The 21,382-nt window shown below is 42.0% G+C and overlaps 2 protein-coding genes across 2 annotated transcripts in view; one reads left to right on the top strand and one right to left on the bottom strand.

Moving 5' to 3' along the window:
• The first annotated feature begins 1,735 nt into the window (after positions 1 to 1,735).
• SUV39H2 (suppressor of variegation 3-9 homolog 2) lies at positions 1,736 to 10,867 on the top strand. Its single transcript, XM_018565041.1, has 6 exons — positions 1,736 to 1,763; positions 3,616 to 3,761; positions 5,940 to 6,611; positions 8,050 to 8,196; positions 9,842 to 9,971; positions 10,655 to 10,867. Exons 1-6 carry the CDS (start codon positions 1,736 to 1,738, stop codon positions 10,756 to 10,758), a joined length of 1,227 nt encoding a protein of 408 aa, XP_018420543.1. The 3' UTR covers positions 10,759 to 10,867.
• Positions 10,868 to 16,160: 5,293 nt separating this feature from the next.
• DCLRE1C (DNA cross-link repair 1C) overlaps positions 16,161 to 21,382 on the bottom strand; it is a 28,456-nt gene continuing 23,234 nt past the window's right edge. The window contains exons 13-14 of the mRNA XM_018565047.1: positions 19,791 to 19,891; positions 16,161 to 17,101 (exon numbers count right to left, since the gene is read on the bottom strand). Of these exons, the coding sequence (XP_018420549.1) occupies positions 16,173 to 17,101; positions 19,791 to 19,891 (1,030 nt within the window). The 3' untranslated portion in view covers positions 16,161 to 16,172. The remainder of the gene's footprint in view (positions 17,102 to 19,790; positions 19,892 to 21,382) is intronic.

The raw sequence follows: 21,382 nt of genomic DNA, 5'->3' as shown, positions 1-21,382 counted from the left end.
ACGGGGGCCCGGACACACCATTACACTGCTCGGTTCCGGCCACCTCTTACAGGTTGTATATACCACTTGTGTCACATTCAAGAGTCTTGTAGTCTTATAATGTCCGGATTACAGAATTGGCAGCGGTCTTCTCACAAGGTACAGGAAGTGTGCGCAGCATGGCGTACTGTCATCTCCAATACAGAGTGTGTCTGTATTCTGAACATTGCCACGGAGCAATGACCAGCCTCTTCCGGACTTCCTCCAGCTAAAGTGAAAGCTTACCAGTCTATACGTGTGGCGGCTGGTAATCTGGACAGGAGATCTGTTCTTTTTCAACTTCACTTAGCAAACCAAGCTGTCCAGCAAAACAATGACAGCTTGAGGGTTGGGACAAACCATCTACCGCTGACAGGGGTGCTTACAATTGCCAGCTTTTATTTATGTATATAAAACCCTTATCCCAAATGGGGAAGAACTGGTTACTGCAACTGTTTAAAAGTGTTATTTGGAATTCAGCTTTATTAAACAAGTCCATCTAACACTACTCTCTGCTCCGGATGACAAGAGTGGCTCCATTGCTCTTAGCCGGATCAGCAGGTGACAGTAAAGGAAAACTAATGCAACCATCCCATTGAGGGCCAATTCACACCAATTGTGATGCGTTCCAGAGCGGTAGCTGCTGGAACACATAGCAATCGCTTACTTGCCCCTTCGTTCTGAGGTGGCAGTGCATTGAAGTCAATGGCACTGTAGCCATTCCCCCCAGCCCGCAGTATGATTAGACACTTCGCAAAACATTGCCTGTGTTCCGGTCCACCGTGAATGCAAAAAATGCTGCATGCTCTATTTTTTGCATTCACAGTGGACTGGAACGATCGCACTGTGGGGTGGGTTGGGTCACAATTGGTGTGAATGGGATTTTTCATACCAATGTTTGTATGAAATTCTAACTGTGTATACCAGCTTTACTGTGCAACACTGGATTAGAGGTCCCCACCAGGTACCAATGAGGGACATTAGAATCATTTTGCTTCACCAGGTAAGAAAAACACCCAGCAGCATAGGTTAGAAGCCAGAGGGAGGGAGGGATGGAGATGGTTATTAAGTGGAGTTGGGCTTAAGGATTGGTAAGCTGGCCAGATGCACAGATACAGAGTATTTGGGCGAGTGCTCGTACTTGCCCAAATACTCACGATGCTTGTTCCGATATCGGAACTTCTGGTATCAGGAAGCCAGGCGGCGAGTCGTTACATGCCACCGGCTTCCTGATTGGCCAGGAAGCCAGCTCCATGGTCCCTAGTCACCAGGGAGTATGGAGCCGGCTTACCAACCAATCAGAAAGCCGGGGGGCAGGTAATGACTCACCCCGGCTTCCTGATTGGCTGAGAAGCTTGCTCCATGCTCTCGTCACCAAGTGACAGGGAGCATGGAGCTGGCTTCCCGGCCAATCAGGAAGCCGGGGGGTGAGTCATTACCTGCTCTCAGCTTTCTGAATTGCCAGAAAGCCGGCTCCTTGCTTCCTGGTCACTTGGTGACGAGGGAGCATGGAGCCGACTTCCATAATGGGGTTTTCAGTATTGGCGAGTACCAGGGGAAAAAGAAATATCAGTACTCGATACCGAAAAACTGGTTTTAGATATACTTTATCTCATTAGCTTTGAAGAGGAACTTCACCCTACCGACATACCGAAATGACATTTCCCCTTTATAATTGTCCCTCTGTAGTAATAATAAAAAACATACTTACTAGTCCATGGAGTTCAGTGTTGTCTCCTCTGCAGGTATAGTTCTCTGGCTGCTGGTCTGCTTCTGTGTTGCCATCTCTTCCTGGTTTTCATCCAGTGCATGCACAGATATGCCGCGATGTGGCTGATATATACGTCATCCTCAGGAGGTGTTGTAGATCACTTCCCATTCATTCATAATTGAGGATATAGTCGCCATACTATGTCCTCAATTATTTACAGACACTCACGAGTGTTTGTACCTGCTCTCCCTCCTGACACGCTGTCACGTGGGGCGGTGCGGGTGGAGAGCTCAGCCTCCTGTGACAGCAATGACAGCTGTCTCTGCCCACACCGCCTCTCTCTATTCTGACACGGTCACAGGAGGCGGGGTAGCGCGGGTGGAGAGCTCAGCCTTTTATGACAGCTGTCTCCGCCCACAGCGCTGCTCTCCATCCTGACACGCTGTCACAGGAGGTGGAGCAGTGCGTGAGGAGAGCTCAGCCTCCTGTGATAGCAGATGGTGGTGACAGGTCTTTAAGGTGATGCTGGGGGTCCAAAAGACCCCCTAGTATCACCTTTACACTCTAAATAAGCTATTGAAGTGCAGATCGCACTTCAATAGCTGGGCTTCAGACGCCCAGCACTGACGGCTATGGGACCGGAAGTGATACAATCTGCATCGCTCCCGGTCCCATAGAACGGAGAGGGGATTGGCAAATGGAGGTTCGCCCATCTCCTCCACAGCTTCCTGCTGACACCAAAGAAGCCAGGCCCGTAGGAGGGGCAACGAAGCCCAGGAAAGACATTGGGTGGGGGAGGACACGAGTTCACCGGCCCGTAGAATCGATCTGACAGCAGCTGAGCCTCCAGAATCGCTTCTACTGTAAAGCCGACAGTCGGCTTTACAAGTTTAAACAGATTCTGCTAAACAGCCCTGATGCCACAGATAAATCAGTCAGACACCAGGGTCAGATGGTGACTGCTCCCCCCTCTGCAAAGGTGGAAATGGTCTTTAAGCTGCCTTTCAAATATAATATGAGCCAGACTTCTCACAACTTGTGCATGCCATAGATGAAAATTTGGAGTACTTAGCAATCCCACACTATTTTTCCATGGTGGAGTGTCATGTGACCATTTCTGTTTTGCCAAATGATCAGGTCCTACATAGTAGTGGAGGAGAGAAGTCGATTTTAATCTACTTTTCTGAGTTCCAGATTTCGTGAGTAGTAGTTGTGGCATTGCTGTTTAGACGACTATCAAGCCCACAAATCTCCACCCTTCTGCTTGTAGTACATGTGGTAGAGGTGTGAGGCATACTACCATTAGGTATACACTATTATGACCAGTCCAAACCAATGAGGGATGCTTTCTTATATAGCAATTTACTTTTGGTCTCTTTTATTTCCAGACAGTTTGCTTTACATTTTGTAATAATGGATTTACCAGTGCTGCTGTGAGTGTTCAGGATCTGGGACAATTGTTCTATCCATACTCTGGTGCTTTCTCCAGTCTTGCCTTGAGAGATCACCATTCTTCCTGATGCTGTTTGTTTACATGCCAAACTCTTGGTTCTTCCAGAAACAGGTTTATTTATTTTGAGACCATTATACACTTTAGTTGCCCATGGGTGGACTCCATTCACCTAATTGTGGGAGGAAATAAGAATGGAATTCAAAGCACCGATCTTCTGTTCAGATTAAGTTATAGACCAAGAGTAGGCAATTTCGGCTCTCCAGCCCTTGTGGAACTACAAGTCCCACGAAGCATTGGAAGACCCTGACAGCCACAGGTATGACTCCCAGAGGCATTATGGAATTTGTTGTTTCAGAACAGCTGTGCCAATGTTGCCTACCCCTGCTATAGACTAACTTTAAGAGAAATGTGATGGTAAATTCTGCTTTTACAGCTTGGTGCGTGCCATGTCTTGCCTCTAATGAAACCCTTCAAGAGATATGCCGCAAGGAATCCCTGATCTGCAAATGCATCGGGATAAACAGAAGAAATCTTAATAATTATGAAGTGGAGTATCTCTGTGACCGTAAAATGGAAAAGGTAAGCCCCCTTCCTTTTTTTTCTTTTTGTGTAGATGTAGAAATTTGTTTTCCTTTTGAGGAATATTTAGTGCTATTTTTGTTTTTGGAACACATGTGAATGCCATCAGCCTGACCCTTATCACTGTCTGACCATTTTTTATTTTTTTTTATACATATGCTAAAATGAAAAAGGTTTGATTCCCTTAACTATATGTTTTCTAAAAGCAGAGGGCCTGTAAAATTAATCACCCTGTTAAAATGATTGGGTGCTTATAGAGCCACTTAGGTTACTAGAACCTGAAGCCTGCAGGACAGTGGAAATCGAGCTGCTTTTGGGACTTCAAGCTTATCAACCGATCACTGTCCCATTGTAATACAGTGGCAGCAGTAAAATGAAGTACCTATCAATACCCCAGACCCCCACAGCAAAGTATAATGGGAAACAGTCATAGATTTTAGTTTTTAAGATTTTCATATATTATAAAATTTTAGTACAGGGTAGCCTTGTTTTTTTTGTTTTTATTAACAAATGATAGCAGGGACCGTTTACCTCTTCCCCCCTCTCTCTCAAATTTAAAAATATTGTGTATTGTGTAATAAAAACTTTGTTTGCATATGTTTTCTAATTGTGTGTAGATGAGGCAGCCATATTTGCTTATTGCATATCAGGGGTGTGGAAATTAAAAAAAAAACTACTTGTCTAAGGACTAAAGTGGGGGCCTGATCTACTTGTCCCTCATGAAAATCTACTTGTCCTGATACAAAAAAAGAAAAAAAATGTAACCATAACCGTATTTAGCAATGCCAAGAAGAGCTTCTCGTTGGTCAGTGCCGTCAGATGACTGCGCTGACCAACGAGTGCTTGAATTTTGAGAGCGAAATTCAGATAGTACACCCATACTGGCGGATGGGAAGGACCGTTCCCTGAAAGGTAAGTATAGTGGGGGGCATGGTGTCTGGACCAGATTTGTGCGGGTAATTCCATTTTTCCAAATTAGTTGGGAAAGTGATTTTACCTTTTGGGGAGGGTGCAGACTTTGGCGAGGCCGTGTACGGTTGCCTCGCGGCCTCATTGATTTCAATGGGGTCTCATCCGCGTGGTAATCTCGGAATGTTTTCAATCGAGGTTATGTGCATTTGCACGGGCGTTATTGCGGTGGGAAACTGCGCAATCTGCCTTGTGCAACTGGGGTGCTGTTAGACAATAATGGCACTGCCAGCGTGATCGGCGGTGGTGTGAGATTCTGTGACCGCCCCGGCCATCCACACGGTTTTGTGCACGATTGCCGTGTGGTAACGGATCGCCCACTCCACTCACACAATGCCCCATGCATGCGTTTATTCGCATGTAGATGATAGGGACTGGTTTTAATTTTTTAGATTTTATTTAACTTTTTTTTTGCTTTTGTAATATTTTTTTTCATAATTTTTTTTACTTTATCGCCTTTTTTTTCTTCTATTTTTATGTATTTACATTTTTATTATTTTTTCCAATTTTATGTTTACATTTTTAAGTGTTATATATTTTATTTTTTACTTGACTTTATTGCTATCACACAAGGGTAACAAGCCCTTGTGTGATAGCTTTTGGAGGTGACAGGTTCTCTTCATTGACCCTGTCACCTCCAACACAGGAGTTCTAGCACAGCTCTGTGCTATTTCTCCTGTGACAGGAAGGCTGCATTCCTGTGTCACTGCACACATGGAGCAGAGTAGAGAACCGTTCTCTGCCTTGCTCTCGAACCTAATTTGCCGTGGTAATAAATCCCCCACAAGAGGGGGCGAAGACTACGGCAAAAAAGAAGCCCGGGTGCAGAGACAGGCAGCCGAGAGCAGTACACGGCCGGCCGCTGGAGATAGAGATAGAGAGAGGGGAGGGGGAGGGGCGAGGAGAGGAGAAGCGAGATTCAGGCAGGTTACAAGTGATTTTTGGACGGCTGCACAGCCCTCATACAAAACGGCTCCCACACTACATTTAGCAGTGCTGCTTGCCCGCAGGCAGGCTAAATGTAGAAAAAAACTACTCGCCTGACGCCCGAAACTGCCTGTCGGCGATAGGAATTCCACACCCCTGCATATGTAGTTTTTGCTCAGTGGTGAAGTGTAATGTTTTGCTTTCCTGATCCTCTGTAGATTATACAGCGTTTTTATAGAAATTATTTCTGTTCACAATTCTTTTTTCACATTTCTTTTGAAGGGTGCAGAATACTTTTTTGTGAAATGGAAAGGATGGCCAGAGTCGTATAATACATGGGAACCTGTTGCAAACCTCAAGTGCCCAGCACTTTTAGAACATTTTTACAATGACCTTTACATCTATTTATCTAAATTAAATGCTGGTAAATTAAATAAGATAAAAAAAAACATTAAATCTGTGGGCAACTCTGCTGCTGACTTTATAGTGAAGAAGGCTAAACAACGAATTGCACTCAAGCGCTGGGAGGAGGAACTGAACAGAAAAAAAACTCATGCCGGAATGCTCTATGTAGAAAATGATGTAGACATTGAGGGGCCTCCCAGAGACTTCTATTATATTAATGATTACAAGACCACACCTGGAGTTAATACCTTGGGTGAAGCCATTGTTGGCTGTGAATGCACTGACTGCTTTACAGGTATATGTTGCCCTAACGAGGCAGGGGTTCTTTTTGCTTACAATGAGCACAAACAAATTAGGATTCCACCCGGACGCCCTATTTATGAATGCAACGCTAGATGTAAATGTGGTCCAGATTGTCCCAACCGAGTGGTACAGAAAGGACCCCCCTACTCTCTATGCATCTTTAGGACAGAGAATGGACGTGGCTGGGGGGTTAAAACGCTTCAGAAAATCAAGAAGAACAGCTTTGTTATGGAATATGTTGGTGAGGTATGCAATAAAAGGATCTGTAAATATCATTGTTCCTGTGTACTTTAATCAATCTGGTAAATATTTCATGTACAGATCACTTGTTCAATTCCAATATATCTGGGTAATCCTTTACCAATTTGTATTGAGATTGTAGTCCATGATGGGAGTGAGCTAGGGGAGGTGACTACATTATAACACACACAGGGACTATGGGGAACAAAAGTAGCCACCCTCCAGAAGGAAGGACAGTGTCACCACCAATCTACAAATAAGATACATTTTTGTTAATGGTTAAGGTACTTGAATGTATTTTTAAGATTTAACCTGAGTTTTGTGCCGCTTTAAGGGCTTGTGTTATGGTTTTGTTTGCATTATGTGGGTTTTGCACCTCCATACATGTCTTTGGGAATAGAAATCCCACTTAAAGCAGGTCAAATGCAAACTGATGCCATCGACACAAACTCAGAATGTTGGCGCAGGCCCTACACAGCTCTCTCTCTCGTATAGCACAGCCAGGTGGATGATACCATTGTGGGCTCCTCTCTCCCTCCTCACTTCCCAATCACTGTCTAAACCAACTTGTATTGGTGGAAAAGTAAATGATCAAAATGTTATGTGATGTTTGGAGTAGAAAACTAAGTGAACTTTAATTATAATTTTTTGGTAGGTAAGACAGTTTACACATATTGTTTGCTGATTCACTTTGAACGCTTTAACATGGGAAGTAAAAATTAACTTGGAAATACTGGCACATATTGCATATCTCATTTATATTAAGCCAGTTAAAATTCTGAGCTCACCTGGTTTTCCTGTAAAAGAGAACTACGGGGTAAGTGTTTTTCCCCATAGTTCTCTTTAGGGTCACGTGAGGACATACTGTATACTAGCGTCCTCCCGTAACCCAAAACTCAGTTGGAAAAGTATCCTTTCACTTCCTGTTGAGGCAGCTGACAGTGGTTTAAACCTTCCTATCAGCTATCCAAATTGCAAAAACAAGCTTTGGCTTTATATATAACTATTTTACTTAAGTCTTAAAGGAGAACTATGAGGTGAGTGATTTTCCTGAGCTTTGAGTCACATGAGGAGGTTAGTGTATGTCCTCCCATGACCCTAAAGAGAATTATGTGGAAGAACACTTACCCCATAGTTCTCTTTTAAGCTTATTATAAATACCCATTGGAGATTTAGGTTATGAATACTGTGAGTAAGGATTTGAACCAATGTTAGACCTTTTTATGCTGTTTTTTTATGCTGTTTTACTCTTGTGGATTTCTCTCCCTTCTAGTAATGGGGGTCAGCATAAACGCAGCAATAAAACCTAATAAATGTTCTGGATTTACCCAGTGTATTCAAAACTGGGGGCAAAAAAAAGAAATATTTTTATGTTAAAAAGCATTCTTTTCCTAAGGCTGACTGGTTGCACTGAGACAATATAGTAATCTATATATTTTTTCAGGTAATAACAAGTGAAGAGGCAGAAAGAAGGGGTCAGCAGTATGACAGCACGGGAATCACTTACCTATTTGATCTGGACTATGAGTCAGATGAGTTCACTGTGGATGCTGCTCGATACGGGAATGTCTCACACTTTGTAAATCACAGTGTAAGTGGTCTTATATTTACCAAATGTCTGCAGTCAATGTAACATAAACCATATTGTCAAAATGCAACATTGCACAAGTCACTTACGCTGCATTTAATTATGCACCTCCTGTGCTGCAAAAATCCATTGGCACTTGGTTTGTGACATTCATGTTTTTATTTAGTGTCACTACAGTACTGATTGTGTGTCTGAGCATGTTTCTGGTTATATCTGTACTATACGGATTATGAATCTGCAAAAGTTTATAGCTGTCAGTACATTACATATCTGTACTGGAGGACTTTAACTTTTGCACATAGCTGAGAAAAAAAGTTATTACTCCATAAGAGACTGACATTTGTTTACACTTTTTAGCATTTCTTAATCCGCAGGAGGCCCGCCATGCAGAACAGTCTTCAGTGTATAGATTTACAGCTGTGTTGTGCCTTGAAGGGAAAATGTGTACAAGTGGGGTGAGGGAAACTGCTTCCAAAGTGGGGAATGACAGAAAGAGTTTGACAGGTGGGAGAATTGTTCTCTCACCAGGTGTGATAAAATATGGGGAATGCTGCTGCGGAGTACCATCCAACGGAAGGCAGGGCTCTTCAATACGAGAAGCGGCGTGCGAACCTTCCTTAGTAACAGTGTGTGACAAGTTTCAGCTTGTTCGGTGCAGTCAGTTGTGAGCTGCGGTTGAATGAAGTTGCGTTTAAAGTGCCGTGAATCATGGATCACGAACATCACAACACGTTGAGCTGAAATTTTGTTTCAAACTGCACAAACGTGGTAAAGAAACACACAGAATGTTAATATTAGTTGATGGTGATGCTGCAGTGACCATGAAGACGGTTTACAAGTGTTGGAGTGATTTTGCAATGGTTGTGAATCGGTTGAAGAAGAGGAGAGATCAGGACGTCCTTCAGCATCAAAACCCCAAGAGAATGTTGAAAGAGTAAGTGAAATGATTTGATGAAACGATGTGCGTAGAAAACGTCCCGAGAAATGGGCAAAGGGTTTCATCTTCCATCATGACAACGCTCCGCGTCACACATCGCTTCTGGTACGGCAATTTCTGTCAAATAGAAACATTACGGTGTGTCCTGATCTACCTTATTCACCGGATCTGGTAAAGTGCCACTTCTGGCTCTTCTACAAAGTCAAAATTACCATAAAAGGTAAACATTATGAATTAGTTCAGGAAATTGAGGCCGCCACAACAGCGCAACTAAAACACTAACGAAAGAGGACTTCGAGAACTGCTTCAGAAAGTAGCAAGAACGATGGGATAAGTGTGTTCTAAGCGTGGGGGGAGTATTTTCAGGGGGATTCATGGCAATGTGTCTTTTACTGTATAATGTTTTTTTTTTAATCATTCACCGTATTTTTTGATCACACCTCTCATAGAAGTTACTCGTAATGAAGCTATGCCCTTACCTAATGCAGTGGTTGTGTTTCCCAACTATAGTATTGGAGGCTACCAACATGTTTCCAGATTGTATAACGTGTAGTCCACACAATTGGTATTATGCTTCCTTTGAGTTCCGCTTTAACCTAGATGCTTTGATAGCAGACATTTGCTGAAGCAGCTGAGGGGTACATTTTTCTGTCGCGCCTTCTTGATACCATTAAGAACTATTTTTCCTAACTGTTCTGTCTTTCCATTTAGTGTGATCCCAACCTTCAAGTGTATAATGTCTTCATAGACAATCTTGATGTGCGCCTCCCTCGTATTGCATTATTTTCAACAAGACCTATTAAAGCTGGAGAAGAACTCTCATTTGACTACCAAATGAAAGGTAACTTTTATACACACACTTGTATGCAATTACATTATTTTTCATGTTTGTGCTCAATGGACTTCAGAAAGTGAAATCAATAAACTGCACCAATCAATTGCAAGTAAAGTAAATCTTTTGTTAACCTGAATACAGTAAATGATCACTGAGTATTATTGTGGGTTAGTGGGCGAGCAGTAAAAGGCATACAGTACATGGTTATACTGTTTGTAGAATGATGTCATTAATTTTTGGGGAGGGGTGTTGTAGCCTCTGAGAAACAGGTCAGTCTTGTCATCTGATTTACACCTAGTATTGTATAATGGAATTCATATTGCCGTTATCCATGGAACTTATGCAGATGATGGTTTTCATGCTAATTTGAGCCCAGTGTGAGAGGATGAAGGGTAGAAGATCACCATCACAAAAATGCTTGGCTGCTTTCTATACTGTTATCCCCATATGTTGGCCTTATGTATGAAATGTCTTTAGTACTTGTATTTTCCTCCTAGCGATCAGTTTGTTTCTTGGAACATGCAAGGAAGGCACTAATAGGTTGCTAGAAGGGAAGATAGATTCTTCAGTCAAACATCTACATTAGAAGCTTCCACTGTTTCATTTGGGTGTAAATTGCACACAATTGTATTTCAGGAAGGCTTCATTTCTAAAACCACATACTCCTGAAACGTTTCTTGTACTTTCAGGTTCTGGAGATTTTAGTACAGATTCTATTGAGCTAAGTCCCGCTAAAATGAGAGTAAGGACAGCTTGCAAATGTGGAGCTTCAACTTGCAGAGGATTCCTTTAATGAACTTTAACACCAACACATTTGCAACAAATGATGTGTATATTTGCTATGTTGTGAGCAGGTTTATTTTTAAAGAACATGGATGATATTTGAGTGACTTTGTAAGAAATGTCTTATGCTTAATAAATTGATATTTTTGAACATTTGTATTAAGTGATGTGAATATGTACACGCTGGATAAAGAAATCTAAAGGGAAAATAGTTAAGTACATTTTATGAGAAGGGTAGAATTAAATTGTTTTATTTTCAGGGACTCGCAACTCTACAAAGAAACAGCCCCTCAGTTAAAAGTAATGTTTTACAAATTGAACAAGGACCAACAACACTGCTGCAATTTGCAGCTAAAATAATTGGTGTTCTATTAGAATGTTGGTAATGAATATGCCTGATAAAAGGAGGAAGAATGTGATAAGATGACATGCAGTTAGGAATAGCTCATTATCCCTTGAGCCATCCATCGTGTGTCCAGGGATAGTCATCTATTCCTAACTGCATGTCATATCATGTACAGTTACATGCGGAGTGCCGGGAGACTGCCGCTTTCAAATGCGGCCATTATCACCGTATCATTAGCTTGAACGGATGACAGTGGCCGTCTATAAATGGTATATTTGGGTTTCCTGCCCCCGCCAATCCAAAAAACCCACATTCACGCTATATTGTGAATGAGGCTTTAAATAATATACATGCAGTTTATAAATCAATATGTCTTGGCTAAGACCTCAGCCCATACTCTCCCAGTGGTTCTTGGGATGTTCACGCAATACTCTTTAAAGGAGAACTATGGGGTCAGGGCTTTTCCCCATAGTTCTCCTTAGGGTAACGGGAGCACACAAACTAGCGTCCTCCCGTCACCCTAAGCTCAGTATACCGCGAGCTACAGCTGAGACGCCGCAGCTGAAACAGATCCCGACAATTATGTCTGGATCCGCCCAGCTGGCTCTGCCTATCTAGAGGCAGAGTCAGCTGTACCCTCCCCCGTCCGTTCCGCCAGTCAGCGCTGGAGGATCGGAGGGGGGCATCCAGTCCCTCCCCTGTCACGGCTCTGTGCCGTGACAAGCGCGAGAAGAGAGAGAACGCCGGTATGTGTTCGCTCACCTCCCGATCTACTGAGCCGACCTGTGACAGTCTCATTGTCACAGGTCGGCTAGAACTATGAGGATGAGTGAAGAGCACTCACCTCATAGTTCTCCTTTTAAAGTAACCAGGACCTGGGACCCCTATTGTTAAAGGATTATCATCTTTTAAAGTCTTCCTCAGCTCTGTGGGTGAAGCAGAGTCTCCCATGTCCATAGGGACCTCCATGTGCATTTAGGACTTTTTTGTGGTTTGTGCTCAGTTACTGGGGCATCCTGTGTGCACACTTCTACACCAGTGATCCTCGTTAACAGGAATACCATTAGGCTGGCTGAGGGCATCCTCATCTTTTGGGCTTCCACTGACAGGCTGCTTGAGTTCCTACTTAAATCCAAGTTTAAATTGACTGATCTCGCCCTCCATCCCATGCTGACCGTGACTTTATTCTGTCAAACCATGTCAGAATGCATGGATTTCCTCAAAGTGGGGGCTTTGTGTGCATCTGGACGGGTCCTTGGGTAATTTTGCCTGTGGCATTTGAGTGCTGACGACACTCCTTTTGGCCCACAGGCTAACTCTGTGTCTGTGGCACCTTATTCAGTGAGCCCTAACTACCTTTAATTTTTTACTATGCTACTGCACAAAGCAGTGCATCTTCCAAGTTTTCTTTGCACCCCTTATCCATGCCCAAGTGGGGACTTGGGTTTTAAGGTTGTACCCCATCCACATTCACTCCATTCTCTGGAGAATCCTATATCGTGTTATACTGCAGACTCCCTAACAGTTCTGAAAGAAAACACAAAGAGGGGCGCTTTTCCTGGTGCAGGACAATGTAAAAACCGGAGCAATGAAGGGATCCGTGTAGTGCGTCCTGTGTATAGATAGATGAAGTGTCATTGCTCCGGTTTTTACATTGTCCTGCAGCCTATATCATTCTACTCTTGTAGTTCATTTTGAACCTGTTTATTGGAATAAACCGATCTGCACCAGGAAAGGCGCCCTTCTTTGTGTTTTCTTACAGATGTCCCAGTTCCCCTGACTGTATTGGGGCTGCGCTCTGCACATATGCCCAGTACTCCTTCCTTGTGAGGGATGATGATTGCCTCTGGTGCTTCCAAATAAAGACTTTATACTTGTTCCCTAACAGTTCTGGCCAACCCTCTGCCAGTTTGTTAAAATCTGGAACCTGAGGTACACCAGAGGGGAGAATTTGCAAATTGCAGATGGACCAGCTCTTCCGTTATATAAAATGGTCTATAAAACAAACTTTTCTTTGCAGATTTCACTATACAATATATAGTTATAACTTTTACATGACCATTTTAATCTAATTTCCCGCAAATAATTATTTTCCAAATACTGCAGCTTTCTATTACCTTCCAATAGTTGTTTTAAGTGGAATAAACCGCATCTATTCTTGTATGCGCCCAATACAAGTACAATAATAAGTACATGGCATCAATGTTTAGATATACTTTAATTGAGAGGTAGCAACGGTTTCTGGTACCATATACAGTATTGCTATATCATAATAACAAAAACAATAAAATAAACATCAAAATGTGATATTCCTCTTCATCAGTTCAAAAAGCTCCATGTTATGAGTAGAAGTGAATGTATCTGTTCTTCTTTTACCGCTCTTGTTTTGATTGCTGGAACTGTTATTGCATGTTCAGTTTAGCATATGGTATGTGTACATTCAGCAAGTGTTATTTTACCACCACAGACTACATTGTATCCGTTACTGCGATAAAATAACATTGGGTGTGTGTTTTAGCATGTTAGCAGCAGAAGGGATGGAGTACTCTGTTGTTTTAGTTTCACATTGACCACGTGAAGATTCCAGTTATCAGAAATATCTTTGCCAGCTTTATACTCTTTTTAGATTTTAGGAAATAAATAATTCATAAAATAGCAATCTCTGGGTTTTCTGAACAGATTAATATCTAAAATATTAGGATGATTTATATCTACATTTGTTGATAATCAGACGGTACAGGGAGGGAAGTCATTCTCCTGACCACCCTAAATCTATTTTGATATTAAATTTGTGGCATGGAACAATCCACTTGCACTACAACACCACTGATGGGTGTTTAGAAGAATTACATTTTTCATATAGGGTGAAATCTGTTGATAACCTCCACTGTAAAAAAAGAAAAATCCAAATTTGTATGGAAGAAATGGAACATTTTTCTAACTACCTCACTTCATCACAGTGCAAGAAGCATCAGATAAAGCCTGAAATCTGTCATGCCACCCTTACACCCCACCACTTTTCTTTTTGTGAATTGCATTCTAAACATATTTTATCATTCTGGTTATTAAAATAACTAACATATTATACCGTGAATTAAACTGAACTGAATACCTTGACACAGGAGCAATATGTGCAAAATGAAGAAAACAAGCTTTGTGCATTGACCCCATTGACAGAAAAAAGGTCTATTTAGAGTTCTGTACTTTATTATCGCTGGTTCCCACAAAGAACTACTTCCTGCAATACGTAATGTATTTCTACAGTAGAGTTCAAATTATATTAACTGGTTCAGGTCCGCTAAACCTAGATAAACATTCAGATAGTTTTACCTAGATCACGGCTGCTGCTGTGAACTTGGTACCATTTTAAACAGCCAGCGATGTCTGTTCGCATTCAAGCAATCTGGCTTGTTAGCCCCTAGTTTTTTTTTCTGACTCCAAAATCATTTTCTCTGCGTTTGTTGAAAGACACAGCAGAGATCTTGAATGTCTGACAACAAGGTTATGGCGCCACCTTCAGGAGCAGGACAGTAGGCAAAAAACAAATGCACAGCCTAGGGGCATCCCCTGATGGTGGGCAAACCCCCTAGTAGAGGCAGCTCAGTTAGTCACAGCAGTACATATAGAACAACTGGTCACAAACAAACAACCAGAGGAGGAGGGTGCTGTGGCCTTCAAAAAAACTTTACGGTTAGTACAAAAATATTTTCTCTTCTATTCATTAAAGGACACAGCAACGATCTTGAATCTCTGACCATAGGGATGTCCCTAATTGGTGACATTTGAGGGGCAGGAAACACTAAGCAACTGTCCCAAGGCAGGTGAACTGACAGGAAGAGTCCGTGAAGTATACACCAGCGGTGTGGTAGGTCGTAGCATCAGAATCGCCCAGGCCAAATTAGACCTATGAGAAACAGCAAAAAGTCTACAATCAAGCTTGTGGAGCAGACAAGAAGGGGCTGCAGAGGGGGAAATGCATAGAAGAGGTCATGCTGATCACATGGAGAAACCAGAGCCTCCACTGATCCAACACAGGATCCTGGATCCAGGGGTTAAAAATAAACCAGAAAGTCCACGTTCAATGACCCCCACCTATGACACAGGTCCTGGAAAACTCCAGTGGATAGAGCTTAGTCCCTCAAATCTAGTCTCCAAGTCACTGTAAAAAGTTATAGAAAAGCAGGGCTGTAATGTAAAGTCCTTACCAAGGTTGATCCTCGCCACTGTTCACGTCATGACAAGATCACTGGGTCACCTTTACAGTTAAGCAGAAAATGGAATTCCTCTCATGGCCCCTGCACCAAAAAGATGTCTAGGACCCCTTGCCAGACTAGCAAGCTGTCATCCTTAAAGATCAGTTTAGCAATTAACCCAATTCCAGAGCCAGAAAAAGAAAACCTGGTAAGTGGTGCCTGGTGAGTTAGTTTGTTCAAAGACTGAGCTAAGCTGTCCCACGACGACTGAACTTGGAGTGGAACTGAAAAATAGGAAAAAAGGAAGGCTGGATCCCCGCACATGAGTCTCGACTGTCCCCTAACGCTGTTGTGGGCATAGTAAATGGCAAGGTAGAGCGTGCCAAAAACAAGAAGGTTTTGGAAAGAATCCAGCGACTATCCAAGGAATCCGTAGGGTCTATATATAATGTATATTGTTCATTTATTTGGGGTCATTCTGAGCCTAATGAAGGGGACACTGCGTGGCCCCCGAAAGTGCTAGTTCTTGAATGGCTATGTTCCTTCAATAAATTGACTTTTGCTTATCACATTGAATCAATGGTGTGCTGGTGACATCTCTACTACTACTGAAGGTGGCACTATAACCCTATTGTTAGAGATGTAAGATCGCTGTTGTGTCCTTCAATGAATGGACGTCAAATCTGAATTTACATCTCCTATAACAAAAGTAAAAATAGTTAGTTATGAAATCTAGAAAGCACTTTTCATTATATTTAATATAAAAAAATATTGATCCCCAATATGTGTATATGTGGTATTCACTGGAATGTAAGTTAATCTTATATATATATTTTTTTTTTAATTTCAATTATTGTGTAAAGAAATAAATAAATGATGTCACGGTCAAATTTCTTGAAGTGTGATAGCATCCCCCGTGGCAAGTTGTTGATAAAGGCACTGGAGTTTGCCTGGATGTGGCAGCTCGGCCCCAGGTGATGAAGGTATCTCGAAGTCTGATGAGCCCTGAGAGTGTGCATTCCTATCACACTCATGCTTTGTCTGGTCCGGCGCTTCCCCTTGTGTTTTACTTACTGCAGCATATAGGTTTTTTGCATCATGAGTAAGGGGACAGTTTGTATTACCTTGTCCTCCTTCTGGCTTGGTCTCTCCAGGTAAGACATTCTCTGACATACAATAAGAAGATCTACATCCAGATGCTAGTTCAGCAGCTCTCCTTTCTTGTGATGACAACAGCACCGTGTCAGCCTGATTGTCCCATCCCTGACTACCTTGCTCGGAGATGTGAGTAGACTGGGAGGAATTCATGGAGGATATATGAGTCGAATCATCATCTGAATCACTAATAAGTATTGGGGACTGTGAATTCCTGTCATGCCTTGTACTTCCCACATTGCTTTCATTGTCCAAGGCTTCATCCCCTTCCACAGAAGAAGATTTGAAGAAAGTGCTCCACTTTGGCACCACGTCTTCTGCAGCTTTGACATGTGCCTTTGTACAGCTGTCATCTGGTTTCTTTTCAGTGAAATCTGTGGCCTCAACAGAAGACTTGCCACTTTCACTAGGGTTATACGTTGGGGTATCAGCTTCTTCCTCTTCATCATCATCCTCTCCATTGGACTCCTCACAATCCCAAAAATTGATTTGTGTGCTAGCAGGAGCTGGGGAGGTAGTGGGGTTCTCTCTAGGCTTGCTTTGTTCACAACAAGCAGACAAGAGGTTTTCCTCTGATTTCCATGTGTCATCCTTGAAAATCTTTTGCTTCAAATGAGTCAATGGGTAATCATCGAACAAATCCTCATTGCCATCTTCATCTGTAAAAATCAGAGATAAGTTCACGTTAGAACACGTTAAGCATAGTCCATGGGCAGAAACGTGCATGATCCTGAAACTTACACCTCGCATAACTTTAAAATAATGAACCGAATCAAACAAATATACATTGCCCAGTAAAGCATTTCTTTACATTTTTGTCCAAGAGCTTACAGTCATCATGTTTCCAAACAGCTCTGACTTTCTCTGCTTGGCTTCCCTAAACTTCCTGTCCAGTAGAAGATCACAAGAGACACCACAATCTCCAGCTATCTGCTAGCTTGGAGAAGGGAGGAGCAAAGGGCAGAGGAGAAGCTTGCCTTGCCCTGCCTGTGTGTTTGTAGACACACACACACACTCCATAGGACCCTGCAAGGAAAAGGAGCCACCCTAAAACAGGATATCAGTGCTCAGGGGGATCAGCTGATTCTATAGGAAACTACAACATTTAAGCATCAAAAAGCAGCATTTATTGTAAGTTATTAAATCAGCATTTGAAATCGCTTAAAAACATTTCGACTTCAATATAACATTAAATGGAGACTGTAAGAACTGCACCAACCACCAAGTCCACAGACATTTTGTGGCTCCTGGTTACATGCACATTCTGAGAGCTCCATAAACCAGCCAATTTAGTTTTGTTTTTGGGACTATCTACTTGTGGAGGGTACACAGATGGCACTGATGCATACATTACTGTACCCCATCATTCTTCATGGTGGCATAAAATGTTTGATTTTCACTGGCAAAGATTCTACATAGTTCAACTTCAAAATCCAACACATCTTCATGCAGAATAGATTAAGAAGATATCAGAAGATGTTTCATACACATACTGAATGTCAGCGACTGCAGCATTCTACTAAAGCCTTATTTTACTTGTGAAAACACAGGACAAGTATAATACCCGCTGTCCCCCATACATTTATACTAGGGTTGCAACCAACTAATTGATTAAATCGATAATAATAGTTGTCAACTATTCGCATGATAGATTATTTGGTTGGATCCCCTAGCTCTCTCCTCCACACTGGGAGGAGGGCACAACAAGCAGTGGGCGGGTGTAATAGCCAGCCTGCTATTACAATTTGAAATGTCCAATAGCAGTCTGACTATTTCTCCAGCCCACTACTTGCTGTATTTACATTCAGCTGCATCTGCGGAATCTAGCCACTGGCAGCTGTCATTCCCTGGCTGAAGCTAATCAAGTGCCATGTGCTTACGATACAATTATTGAAAAAATATATATATAAAAAGGTGGGGGGGAGTCATTTTTTGTTTCGGCCTGACAAATTCTGCTGCATGAGGTGTGCTGCAGTGCCATTCATTTCAATGGCACCCCAAACGCAATTCCCACAGTGTGATCGCCCGCACTGGAATGCATGGTGCAGCCAATATTGTCCATTCCTGTGCAGTGCAATTGCAAAAAAATGTGCATGCAACTTTATTCAGAAGTAAACTTTGTTTGTAACACTGCATTTGTGTTTTTCGGCTAACTAATCAATTATGAAAATAATCGTTAGTTGCAGCCCTAATTTATACATCTGCCCCACAGAATGTCATTAGTAATGGCACCTACTCCAATGATTGAATATGGATAACAGACCGCGTAAAATTTAACTCTTCTCTTTTCAATACTTACAATCCCAATTCCATTTACATAAACACTGCTTTTTTCATTTCCTCCAGATACGCCATGCACTATGGTCTCAGTTATCTAACACAATTTCTACATTTTCTCTCACTCTGGTTTTTGATGCGCTATTCATTACATACTAACAGGTATCATCTCCTTTCTATACACCCAATTTCTACTCAAATCTGTGGCTCAGTCTCAGTCTGCTTTGCAGGAAAGGCTGAAAAAGTGACCTGGGCTTCATTTCTGACGACCGCTGGGATGATATGGAAAACGTCACGCAGGTCTCATTCTCTGCCTCCCACAGACTGCCACAATTATTTATTGTCCACAGAATTTACCGTACCCCTGAATTCAAGGGCTTTAGAACTGATTCCTCATGTCCCAAGCGTGGTTTTCACCAAGGCTCTCTAACTCACTTGCTATGGAGATGTCCTAAATTCATGCGTTATTGGCACAAGGTAATTTGCACCCTCAATTTTGTTTTTGATACTGTATTGACCAACTCTCCCCTTCTTTGTGTTTTGGGCATCATTAATAACCCCAACTTAGACTCCCATACAGTAATAGCACTTAAACATGCGTTATTTACAGCCAACTGCCTAGTTGTATGTAGATGGAGCTCACCTTTCCCTCCCAAGGTATCTGCATGGTGCGTGGAATTTGATAGACTTATTGCATTTGAGCGTATCACTTATCAGTCGAGGGGTACTTTAAACAAATTTTTCTCAGTCTGGTCCAAATGGTTGTCATTTCGTGCTCCTGGTTTACCCGATAAGATTTACTTTTGTATTGTAGCTACTTCCCTTGCATTTTATCCAAAAGTAACAGCTCCATATGTTTATCATAGCTCCCTATTTGTGCTGTATTTGTATTTTTGTTCTTGTTCTACTTTTCTGATTTGGAATTATGTTCCTGGTATGGGCTATATAGGTGAACCCCCTTTTTTTCCTTCTTTTGACCCCTGTTGTCCCTTTTTCTTGTTCTGGTTTTGTATTACAAGAAAATGTAATAAAAACGATCTGATTTAAAAAAAATAATGTAACTCTTCTTACCTTCCTCCAACAATTTCACATTTCTTGTTCGCTTCAGACTGCCCAGTGGCTTATACTTCATTACAGAGCTTTCTAAATACAATCTACAAAGTGGCTTCAAGCTGTAAAGAGAAAGATAACCCACATTAAAGGGTATTAGCTAATACTTTAGAGCTGACATTCTTTTAAGTCCACGGCATTATTCAAACACTTGAGAATGGCTTGAGAATAAGAGAACACTTAAAGCTTTCAGAAGGTTCAATACTAAAGTAAAATCCAAGAACAAAAATGTCATGTATTGCAGCTCAGCAGAAACAGAATAAAGCCAGAAAAATACCTATTGATCCTGCCCACATTTGTGCATCATTGTAGCATCCTGAGCACTGAACGGATATGTCAAACAATGTTATCAGCTTCCCCAGCGATCTTTTGTCACCTACAAAGCTATTCCCCTCTATATAACAGAGATGTTGAGAGTGGGAGGCTTTTACAGTCAACTTAGTAGAACAGCCTAGGGTGAATGCCCTGCTCCGCCATAGACCACTTTAGCACAGAAAGCGTGTTATTGGCATAACAAACAGGGAAAAATACAGGGAGATAAGGCTGAAATGGTAACAAATGCAGCCAGTATATCTATGGACTGGTAAGCTGCAATATATTACATTTTAGTTTGAGTTTAGTTGAGCTTTCACATTCTTCCATCCAAGTAAAAGGTATATACAGTAAGAGATTATATTATATACACACACGCATATATATGCACACGTTTTCTCCTTAGACACTTCCATTAGCACTCAAAATACAGCACATAAATCTGATGCAAAAAAAATGGTGAATCTGAGACAGAACCTACCTTAGCTTAGCCAGCGCTTTACACCCTCTTTTATTGCTGCTGCCCCACCACTCCAATCCAAGCAAATACCCCCAAAAAGCTGTAAGTTGTAACAACATTACTAATTGCTGTACACCTAATGATGTGCCCCTCAGGACTCAAGTGCTACACTGTGGGGAACCAAGTGGCGTGTCACATGCTCCCCTCCATACGTGGAGGTGGCAGTGGTGAACAAACAAGCTCTAAATGTAAGTTCAGGCACCGGAAGGTAGGTCTGGCTTTTGGTTTATAAGACACATTTGCCTTAAAGGAAACTTGTAGTAAGAGAATATGGAGAATGCATTGCTGACATCTCCTTCTGACATTGCTAGCTGCCTAGCTTTCAATGCTTGAAGCACTGACCTTGATCAAGAATGCGGATCAGGAGTTCTGACTTCAGTTTAGCTTTCTAATCTGCCTGCTTGTTACTAGGGATGAGCTCAGAGTCGAACCCAACTGGCTGTAGGAGGGTCGGGATGCTGCTGGTGATATCAGTGACCTTATATAGCCACAATGTAGTTAACTAAACATGGCAATGGGACCATATAAAATCCAAGGATGTCACCAGCATCCTGGCCCTTTGTTTACATGCAGCTGCTGGGATGGAAATGCCCTAGCCGCAGTAGATTGGGTCAGGTTTGGTACAAATCAGAGCATATCGCTACCTATTACAAGTGAATATCAGAAAGTATGAAGATAGAGACAGTCAGTCAGCTAAATATTAATTTTAGAAGGGGGGGGG

Source organism: Nanorana parkeri, unplaced genomic scaffold (assembly GCF_000935625.1).
Source record: "Nanorana parkeri isolate BGI_ZX_2015 unplaced genomic scaffold, ASM93562v1 scaffold808, whole genome shotgun sequence".
Taxonomy (NCBI): Eukaryota; Metazoa; Chordata; class Amphibia; order Anura; family Dicroglossidae; genus Nanorana; species Nanorana parkeri.
Note: the sequence above shows the minus strand (reverse complement) of the source record. Positions and strands in the feature narration are given on the sequence as shown.